Raw genomic sequence first — 11,736 nt, forward strand, 5'->3', positions numbered from 1 at the left:
ATTTAGGTTTCCAATTGAATATAGTTAACTGGTATACATATTCTCCTAATTAAATACATCAATTTGTATTTCATTATAAAAAACAGTTATAATAATAATTAATATAAATAAAGTTACTACAAGAAAAGGTATTTCCCTTGCTCTTTATATTCACAATAGCTTCTCTCACCGGAAGTATCATACATTCTTCAAGTGTAAAGCTAACCTTGTCTTTCGTTTGCAATTACATAAACATAATGGAAACAATTGACTTGTTTGCCATAAATTCAAAACAACAAAAGTCAGCCGCTTTTGCAGCAGGAAACGTAATAGTTACATATATTTTCCAAGTAGAAAACTCTTGAAAGCAGTTTCGATTCGCTTGTCACACCGCCCGTCTGACAGCCGATGATAAAAGAAAAGAAATCCCCAGACTCAGACTCCAGACTCGGATCCAAACCCAGACCTAGACGCAGAAGCAGACGCATAAGCTGGCATGGATGCAGTGCAGCTTGTAACTGGGCATTGTCGACTTACAGTCTGCTGCTGGTGGTTGTGGTGGTGTTTTTTGTCCCAGCTACTTTCATTTCACAGACGACTGGCTCACATTTGTAGAGCCATAGCAATAGCTTCTACTCTTTCGCTGGCCTTTATCAGTGGCCATTGTTTGCCCATTTCCCAAATGGAAACCGAGCTCCAAGCAGCCGCCGCTGAAGTGGCAGCCACCGAAGCAGAAGTAGCAAAAGCAGAAGCAGAAGTAGCAAAAGCAGAAGCAGACGCAGAAGCAGCAGCAGCTATGCGATAAGATCCCCTATGCTAGGGAGCAGAGCGGAAGAGGTCGGTTTGGAGTCCACATGGCATGGAAAGACCACATGGCAGGCAGTTTTGCGGCATTTGCTAATCGTTCAATAAGAATTTCATTCATTTAATTAGAATTTAATTATTGAAATATTAATAACATATAAAGAAACCAATCAATGCTTAGAGAGCTCAAAATGGCTATAAAATTATTTTATACAGAGTTCAGACATAGCATAGAATCTCAACTATCGTGACTTATAAAACAAGACAAGAAATTTTTACAATTCATAGAATTTATGGGCAAAGACCATCTATATTCACATGATCCCTTGAGGGCTCCTTTGAGCTCTGCAAAAAAAATATTTCCCACCAACTATGACTCTGGCCTTCATTTGACTTTCCTGTAAGTTTGTGTTTCTTGTACTTGGCTGTTTTTTTGTCTTATACTGTTTTTTCTTTTTTTTTTTTTGCTGTCTTGGTGATTAGCTCCACCCTAAAAGATTTTTACAACTTGCAATTAAACAGAGGTTCGTTCCAGGCGGCGGCGACTCCTCCTCCAAGCCTCTACCAAACCGATCCGTCTCCGTCTCAGGCCCAGTCTCAGTCTCTGTCTCCATCTCCCAGTCAGTCTTCTCTATTTATGGCGCTAACATTACTCGGACGCATGTCGGTGTTGTTGGTTGTACTTGAAGCCAAGCGGAGACAAGCAATTACAAAAACAGCAACCTTGGCTTTGGATTCAACTTCGGCATCGGCATCGGCTTCGTCTCGAGTAAACCAAGTTTGCCTTTGGCAGCAGCGGCTTCTCTTTTGGCATTGCGTGTTGCGCATGCGCAGTGCGTTTTCCACAATATTTTTCTTGATTTTTTCTTTTTTACCTCGATTTGTGTTTTGTGGCCGGCGGCCACTTCAATTTGCCATATTTATTTTGCCTTTTATTGAAAATAATAGCTAAGTGAGACTGAACGCTTGACTGAACCGAATGCAGAGAGAGAAAATCTATTTACAAGAGCCACAGAGCAAATTTATAATTAATACTTGATTAATATCAGACTGCATTTTTCTTTTCCGTGTGACTGACTGCTTTGGCCTGTTTTGCTTATGATTTTTAGTCAAGAGAACTCACATAATTTATGGTCTTTTAACGTTTTAGGTAAATGCTTAATTTAGTTGGCGAGCCTTGAAGGTCTCTGGGTTAATGGGAGGTTGAGGAAGCGCCACTGGCCTTCTGGTCAATCGAATCTAATGAGAGAACTCAGTGGAGATGGGTTCTACTATGGCATGACGTAATGTTTAAATCATTTGAATAAATCAAATAAAATAATCAGTGATGAGTAAGAGAGGAGAGCCAAACAATACAAAGCCAGTTGATAGGCCGACAAATGCACATTTGCCGCCCTGATGTCCCCCAATTGCATTTCTCAGTAACCAGTTTTATGATTACAACCCGGGTCCAACCCTCCTTCGACTTGCTTAATTTATGCTGGGCTTCATTTACTCGTTTCCAGCATAAAACTAATTAAAAAGCCTTGATGCTTCTTTATTAATAAAAAAGAAGCAAAAGAAACGAAAACAACACAGACATTTATTGTCATTAAAAAGTTGATAAATTGATTCTTCTCGGCTTATGCGTCATGCGAGCTTACATGAAAGGGTGGAAATAAAGTTTAATGTAATAATGGGGGGATTAAAGAATCATTAAAAATCAAAAGGCTTTATTAGTCACTGCCTAAAATCTAATCGAATAAAGCTGGCTTCAAAAGTATACTTAAGGAAATTGGTAATGAAATGACTCACAATCCTTAATTAGAAAATCTTTTAGTGTAAAGTCACAGCTCACACTTAACCAAATTTATATCTCAATTCCCGTTAAAGCGTTAATAGGCAGCTTTAAGCATATTTATGGGATGCGGGCTTAAACACCTGTAAAACCACCTGCAGAACGACTATTAAAACTCACACACACAGAAGAATCACTTCCCAAGAAATACTTAAGCGTCTAAAAACAGTTTCGAGCATCTAAGCAATTTGATTTATTGAAGACCTTGCTCTAACCACGCCACGCTGAGTACATCAAAATCATGTTAAAAACACATGGCGCACTTAAAGATGAAGATGCTGGGATGTGGGGACCTGGCACCGTAAAGATAAGCTCACCAAAATGGTCTTCAAGTGACAGTGTTTAGAGAGATGCGATGCCTTAATGAGGCTAAAGCAAAAAAAAGAGCTCTGAAATTGTCGCATCCACATCCTGCTGCACGATCCCCTCCTGCGATAAAATAAACGCCTGACACGCAAGAGGCTACTTAGGCCAAAAATGTAACATCAGCGCGTTGCTGAAGATATTCAAACCCAAAGATGAGACGACCGACCATGGAAGAGATGCATTGATAGATTAGACCAAGCCAGCTCTTGGCTAGGTGCTGTATCGGATGTATCTAGATGCAATATTCCGTTCCCGTCCGTGACAGGCGTTGCAAAGGCTATCGATTACCGTCGAGATGTGCGCATTCCTCATGGCCGGCGTTCTTGGGAAACTATTTTTAAATAACTATGCGCTCCCTAAATGGACACTCATTGGGTTCTGGTCAGGCCTCAGCTACTACTCCATGGGGCATGGCCCAGGCAAGTAAAAATAGCCCAAGTGCTATAATGAGATGTGAGGAGAAATCCACCGACTGGAGAATTGCTCTATGTAATTATATGTATTTTTTGTGATGCCATCAGGGGGGAGAAAATGTTTGTAGAAAAAATTAGTAGAAATTAATAATAATAAACCAGTGCTATGATTATTTTAAAAGAGGTACTTTTTTAGTCTCTTTAAGAGTATATATTAAAAAGACAATGGTAGGAGTAGATAGGAATAAAATAAAATTAGCAGGGGGTGAAGAAGTGAGAAGAAGTTAATGATCAAGGCCTTGATTTTGAGAAGCCTCAAAGCTCTCTTTGTTCAATTTTTGGCATTACAAGCAGAGTAAATACAGGTTATAAATATGTAAACAGGTTAAATTCACACTTTTTAGGAGGTAAAGAGGCTATATTGTGGATATAGCCATGATACAATTACGCAATTATAATTGTATCTTGGTTATATCTGTACTATACAAGAGGGATTATCTCTGCCTTATCTGACGGTCTCCGTCCGCTGTTACATACAAGATTAGTTAAGAAAACTTTGCTTATTTTATAAATCAAACAAATGCAATAAATTTCACACACTTTAACTCCCTTTAACGCCTTTACTTTTCACATATTTTCAAGCTTCTTTACAAAGACTTAACTCCTTCTTCTATTAGAACGACAGCTAACCGAGGACCCTCAATTATGTTCTAGACTCTTTTTTGGAGCACAACTATTGTTAATTCAGTCGCTTCCTCCTTCTAGTAAAAAATTCCCATACAAAATCGCAGGTTTCGTGGTCTATCCACCGGACGGGTCACTCTTTGGGGCTGTCATTAATGGCGCCGCTGCTTGTTTGGCCCACAAACCAAAATAATAAAAAAGAAAATAAAACCCCCAACTACTACTATGTACAGCTAGGCCGCGAAACCAAACGAGTTTATGTTCTTTTCCCCTGGATTCCACTGGGGCAAGCGTTTTGTGGTGCACGCCTTTTGGGCGGCAACTTGGAAATTGAACCTGGCTGCTCTCGAGGAAGAAGCTTCGTTGCAATTATCTAAAGGCAACGCCTGCCGATCCTGAGGAAGATGATTTCAAGGTTCGTTTTGATCATCAACTGAAAGCTTTGGGATTGTGGGAAATATCTCAAAAATCGATCTTCATCACAGCGATTCGAAATCATTGTCAACTTGTGTTTGTGTTGTTTGGTTGTAACTTAACATAGCCATTCGAAATTCATAGATAGGCCTGGAACAAAATTCTTAAAGTGATTACACTAGCCCATAGGAAGGAAGGCCATACAATGCCCACCTTAAAGATGACAATTGGCTTACCCTCCCGGCGAACGTTGGGTAGTCTTTGCATATTTGGAGCCCTGGCCTCCATTTCGGGTCTGGCCTACATGCGGTGGCGTCTAGAGGATCAGGTCCGTCGCATGGAGTACTACCAGATGGCCATTCAGCAACTCCGTCAGCATAGCGGAGCTGTGGATTTGCTGGGCGAGCCCATAAGGGAGTCGGGCTTCAATCTGTCCAACGAGAAGAATCGATGTGATGCGGATAAGGCCCATCTGCAGGTTTCGGTGCAGGGATCCAAGGACAAGGGCACTGTGTACTTCTGGGCCACCAATAACCAGAAAAAGGGCTGGCTGATCGACCGTCTTGAGCTGGAGACGAAGCAACATCCCAACACACGCTATTTACTCAAGAAACCGACCTACACTCTGCTGAGCAGCGATGGTCATGATGACTCCGATGACGTAAACTCCGAGAAGCCCCATGAGGTGACACAGAAACAGGACAAGAAGAACGAGGAGTCAGCACCACCCAGCATTCAGAACCATCCGTTGCAACAAATGCGGCAACAGGAGGGCCAGGAGCCCATCCCTTTTGTCCAGACATCCGAAGGAGGAAGCATGAAGTAGCGTGTATACATAGATATGGTATGGAAATCAATATCCAATAATAATTCCCTTTCAATTAACCTCTTGAACTTGAGTAAATCCTTAGTAATCACTTTAATGTAAGTAGCCTGGAAAGCAATGTGGAACTGTTATTCCAAGAGAAGCGAGATATTGCCACTGCCCATTTATTCAAGATTTTTGAATACTTATACTATACAAAGGAGAATTCATGATATGTAAATTGTAGTATGGAGTTTTATAATTAAAATATAGATATGTCATGAAATTCGATCATTAAACAATTATTTACGAGAGTTTTAATAATTCAACTAGATTAGTAGTTATTATGTACTAGAATTATAATATTTGAAGCAAATAAGTTATTTTTCAAATTAAACATATTAATAATCCTTGGGATTTACTTTATTATTATATACTTTATTACTTTCTATATGAAAACCATTACAAAAAGCAAGGCAAGATGTGCTGCAATTTAATTTAGATTACCTCTACGCCTCTTGGATATATTAATTTCTTAAATAATAGCACCATTTTATATATATGTATTTTTAGAAGCATAATAAATTACAGTGTGAAGAAAGAGATATAGTTATTTGCTGACCGTAGGAGAGACATTTTAATTTACTTAAAATCATTCTCCTATATGCAAAGCATTCTTCTTGTTGACATTATTGTTTTCGTTTTGCCATTGTGGTTTCAGCTTCGGTTCAGTTTACTATATATACTTGTATGCAGAAGTAAAATGAATTTGATTTCATTTAGATATTTGCAGTTTATTTTTAGTAGTTTCCTTTTGTCTAAGAAGTGTAACATCATGATGTTGAAAACATATAACCTGGGACCATGAAAATATATAGAGCGTGTGTCAGACATGCTTCTTGATTCGCTGGCATGCGGAAAAGAGAACTATGCAAAGTCAATGGCAGAAATTGAATTAATTTAATTCTTAAGACATTTTCACAAAATGTTAAATGGTAAATGGTAAAATAAAGCTCTTCTTAGTTACAATTCCCTGTGATTTATTTTGAGGGGGCACTGAGCTGCGGGATTTTATCGCTTCATTTGGGGCGTTATCTGGTTGAGAGTGTAATTAAATTCGTGGTTTTGGTAATTCCTTTTTATTTCCACTTTGCCGCCTTCTTGGTGGGAATGTGTTCGCAGTTACCCCGAGATGTTATTAAAAAGATAATCGCAATCTTAGACATTTTATTTGCCTCTTTTTTTCTCTTTCTCTTTATTTCGTGGAAATTAAACACGAGAGCTACTGCCACTGCCACTGCCTGTTACCTTGAAAGTTCAACAAGCCAGGCCAAGACAAGGAAGCAGCAGGCCGGCACAAAAGTCAGAAGCAATTAAGCGTGCGCAACACAAAAACCCGAAACGGAGGTCAGGAAGAGGAGGTGCTGGTGGTGGTCAGTAGCTTTTGTTTGCACAATTAAATTTTACTGAAGAAACAAATACAAAAAAATACAACAAAAAAGAAGACATAATCACGCCTATATGTGCGTATTTGCAAAAGGTCGTTGCTGGGGCTTGCTCTTTGTTTTGCCTAGACACATTTGCAATTAGTTGCAGCAAATTGAAGGCGAATGATTTTCATTATGCGTTTTATCAGTAAATGCAAACAATAAGTCTGTTATATGACTATTATATACATATATTAAATAATTCGGTGGCCTTTGTTTACTTATTGCCGTTGGAAATGGTTTTAACGTTATCAATATTTAAGCCTGTTGGAATACATCAATGGCATAAAGGTCTTTTGTTTCAGGCTTACAGGATTTTGATGTAAACCTTTTTTGTAGTGGATATTTGTTATTATAGCTTAATTTAGTTAAAGAATACAAATTCCACATTTTATGGAGAAATACTCGACACTCAAAAGTACTAATAATAAATCTCGAAAGTGGGACGAACTCTTTGCCAAGAAGTACTTGTAAAATCTTTTGCCATATATTGTAAGTATATTTATTATCTTCATTCCAATATCTTGAGTATTGTATGAATACCTTTCGCCCACTTGAGTAAACGAATTTACATGGACTGTGAATACTTTGTACAGAGGAGAAAAGCAAACCGAAAGTCACTGTCGAGAGAAATCTGAGCAAATGAAGTAAAAGGTGTCAAGAACTTTATTGACAGGCCAGGCCTCAAGCTGCCAGGCGTTGGATGAGAAAACAGGAACTCGGAACCCCAAGAAGTCACAAGTAAAAAATAAAAAACCAAACCAACCTAATACGTGACAAACAGACAAACAACAAATAAGCGCAAATTAGTAATTTCTCTTCTTTTTTAAGTAATTTTTTTAGACTAAATGAACTCAGAACTCAGATTAACAACTATATTGCGTTCAAAGTCATACATCTCGAATGCGAAATGCTACTGGTGAATGCCATTTTTGCACACAAACTAGTTTAGTGAAGCTCTCGTCGTGTGGGCAGTGAAGTAAGCGATAGGTCGACATACTTTCCGTACTCACTGTCATTGGCAAGTAAATGGAGCAAGAGCAGACATCGCCAGACAACGCTTATAAGGCAAGATCCACTTGGTCAGTCAACATTTGTGGTGGTGCTGTTGACGACGACCAAAGCCACAAGGCGTAATTAATGTGGACCACTTGGGGAAATGTGTAGTAATGCAACTGAGTTGCAACTGCCTAATGACAACCGAAAAATGTATATTTTCCTTTCACTAATAAGGCAAGGGGAAAAATATGTTCAAAATATATATAAATAGAATGAAATGTAACATAAACTAAAGTTTTTTCAAAGGTTTTTCTGGTTTTGTGAAACTGTTTAGTTTGCTACAGAATGGTATATGGTATGTACCCTATTTTAAAGAAGAAAATATAAAAATATAATGTATATAATTGTACGAGCCGAATGTCAGCTCATAACTAGACATTTTTACATTTTCTCAATTAATAAAATTCAACTTTAACTTGTCAGTATTTAGCTTTTAATATAAATTTAAAGAATGACAAGTAAAAACTCTATAAAAAAACCTTTATATTTAATTTTTACCACTTTAATAAGAGAGCATTTGAAAGTTGCTGTTAGTTGTCAACCATGGTATCCCCATTGCCAACTCGTCCACTTTGCGTTTACGGCCCAGAAACTCATTTGCAGCTGACACCAACAGCGATGGCAGTCAGCCAGTTGCAATAACCAACACGGCGGAATAGGGAATGGGGCTGAGGATGGGAATGGGGATGAGGATGGGAATGGGGATGGAAATGAGGATGGAAATGGGGATGCAGTATGGCATATGGTGGCCACAGGCGGGGGAGTACGAACGTTGGTGGCTGGTAACGACTTCCAAGCCATGGTCAATATCAGACTCTCCGGGTCGTGGCAGAATGACAGGAAAATATATAAAACAGAGACAACGAGGGGAGCAAAAAAACGTGTGCCACAAAATGTCACTCTCATTCGACGATGATGATAATGATGATGACGAGAAGGGGATAACTAACTTGGCCAATTGCATTTATGCGGATAGTGACGAATGTCAACGGCACACGCTAATTAAGGTTAATGAAAACGACAAAACGAAGCTTAACAAAACAACAGATATATAAAGTGCGATGATAATGACGATGATTAACGAGGACACAAGCTGACTTAAATTGTTATAGGTTATAACTAATGGGTTTATATTTATGGTCAGATAATGTAAATATGGGCGATACCCTCAACTAATTTGCATTGAGAAAAGGCGAGACTATGGCGTCAAATGATTTCCCTTTCTGTTTCAATTTTTATTTTGGCACGTAATTTTACAGTGCCTTTCTTCAGAAAATAAATGAGTCATTTCATTTCCGACAGAGATCTTTGAAGTTTTTCCCCACTGACGTTAGTGCCCATTAAAAAACTCATTTAGGCAAGGGAACATTTTAGCCAATTAAATGGTTGAAAGACAAAGGCGAGACGGTAAAATCTGAGGGGTGAGTTGGGTTTAAATGAAGTAAATAAACACTTACCTGGTTTATACTGCTAATTGCTGAAAAAGATACAAAAATAATGAGAATTAATAAAAAGTAAGTAAAAACTTGTGCATGATAAATGTGGGAACTTCCGTATTATATTTTACTAAGTTAAATATACTTAGTTAAGATACTAACTAGCAAAGACTTTATAATAGATCTTTCCTCTACTTACCTTAAGAACCACACAGATTCCATATAATTCCTTATATTTTTATACCCTTGCGGGGTATTATAATTTCAGTCAGAAGTTTGCAACGCAGGGAGTCATCTCCGACCATATAAAATATATATATTCTTGATCAGCATCAACACCCAAGTCGAGTCGGGCACAAACTTATAACTTTTCCAGTTTTTAATACATTTGCTTTATCTAATTTGATTCAAAGCTATCTTTTTTTAAAAAATATTTTCGTTTGTAGATTTGTGAAAATCGGAATACTATATAGAAAATCAGTAATTATCTTTCAACAGCAAGTTCCTATGATCAGTAAGTATCAATGAACATAAAGTAACTCTGAAAATTAAGTAACTACGAATAGTAAGTATCTATGACCAGTAAGTATGTATGATCAGTTACTAAGTTTGAACACTAATAAACAATGACTTGCAACTTTTGTAACACAACACATTTCTGAGACTTGGCCGGTAGAAGACACTTCGTTCCGGGGATGTGAGAACAAGTTGGGAATCATATGATATGAAGATAAGCTATGAACAGTAAGTATCTATGACCAGTAATTAACTCTGAACAGTAATTATTTATGACCACTAATTAACAATGATCAGTAAGTATAAATGAACGTTAAGTAACTCTGATCAGGAAGTATCTATGAGCAGCAAGTAACTCTGAACAGTAAGTATGTATGACCAGGTACTAACTTTGAACACTAATAAACAATGACTTGCAACTCTTGTAACACAACACATTTCTGACTCTTGGCCGGCAGAAGACACTTCGTTCCGGGGATGTGAGAACAAGTTGGGAATCATATGATATGAAGTTTAACTATGAACACTAAGTATCTTTGACCAGTAATTAACTCTGAACAGTAAGTATCTATGACCAGTAATTAACTATGATCAGTAAGTATCAATGAACGTTAAGTAACTCTGATCAGGAAGTATCTATGAGCAGGAAGTAACTCTGAACAGTAACTATTTACGACCAGGTACTAACTTTGAACACTAATAAACAACGACTTGCAACTTTTGTAACACAACACATTTCTGACTCTTGTCCGGCAGAAGACACTTCGTTCCGGGGATGTGAGAACAAGTTGGGAATCATATAATATGAAGTTTAACTATGAACAGTAAGTATCTATGACCAGTAATTAACTATGATCAGTAAGTATCAATAAACGTTAAGTAACTCTGATCAGGAAGTATCTATGAGCAGCAAGTAACTCTGAACAGTAAGTATGTATGATCAGTAACTAACTTTGAACACTAATAAACAATGACTTGCAACTTTTGTAACACAACACATTTCTGAGACTTTGCCGGTAGAAGACACTTCGTTCCGGGGATGTGAGAACAAGTTGGGAATCATATGCATGTGCGAGATTTGTTTCGGAACAATTTTAAGCGCAAGCTATTGGAATGAAACTATCGAGTTATTCTTCTATATAATTTTACTACTATATAAGTCGGAGCATGACGAATCGGTGGAGTATATATATACATATATATAGCTGTCATAGGAACGATCGGAAAATTATAAGAATACAAAAATTATAACTATTCTAGTTTTCAACAGATTTTCATCATATTTGATATATAGCCATTATATATTATCTAGAATTCTGTGTACAATTTTATGAAAATCGGGCTACTATATGCCATTCCATATACCATTCAAATCGTTAAAAAATATAAAACGTATAGGTGAATGAAATGAAAGCTGGCATATTACTTTATTGTTTTTTAACATAAACATATATAATTTATGTTGCATTAATTCCTAGTGATCGAATTTTAATCTGCAAGGGTATACAATTTTCGGAATGCCGAAGTTAGATTCCTTTCTTGTTTTAGTTAAAATGTTTACAAATTATGTGCTTGATGTTTGTCTTATTCTTGAAAATATTTATCTTATGACTCTCTTTTTTTCTCTCTTACAGCCCCCTTGACACATTTCCACGTACAATTTAAGGACTACAAACTGCCCGCATGAAAGGCACACACACACACACACAACAAACTGTCTGGATTGGCTGCTCCTTGAATCCATATTGTTGGGCCTCAGGAAGTCAGTCATCTACGCAATGCAGAAGGAGTGCGCTGAAGTTAACTTTAGAGTGCCTGCAATTTCAACTGCATTTACACTATTCAAAAATTAATGTGCGCTGCAGAGGAAAACAAAGGAAGGCGGCGCAGGAAGAGTAAAGCAAAGAAAGGAGAGCCTTTCTCCTCCGCTGCTGCA

General features: G+C 37.6%; 1 protein-coding gene across 1 annotated transcript; it reads left to right on the forward strand.

The window, feature by feature from the left end:
* Nucleotides 1–1,236: 1,236 nt before the first annotated feature.
* On the forward strand, nt 1,237–5,604 carry LOC110183130 (cytochrome c oxidase assembly factor 1 homolog). The gene has a single exon (XM_086831001.1). The coding sequence runs from the start codon at nt 4,703–4,705 to the stop codon at nt 5,321–5,323; it is 621 nt and encodes a 206-aa protein (XP_086687127.1). The 5' UTR covers nt 1,237–4,702; the 3' UTR covers nt 5,324–5,604.
* Nucleotides 5,605–11,736: the final 6,132 nt, after the last annotated feature.

This window comes from Drosophila serrata, unplaced genomic scaffold (genome assembly GCF_035046125.1).
Source record: "Drosophila serrata isolate PLE 108 unplaced genomic scaffold, ASM3504612v1 contig_240, whole genome shotgun sequence".
NCBI lineage: Eukaryota > Metazoa > Arthropoda > Insecta > Diptera > Drosophilidae > Drosophila > Drosophila serrata.

Bases quoted from the DNA above. Each gene is read 5' to 3' on its own strand.
- LOC110183130 (XM_086831001.1), top strand. From the start codon at position 4,703: ATGCCCACCTTAAAGATGACAATTGGCTTACCCTCCCGGCGAACGTTG.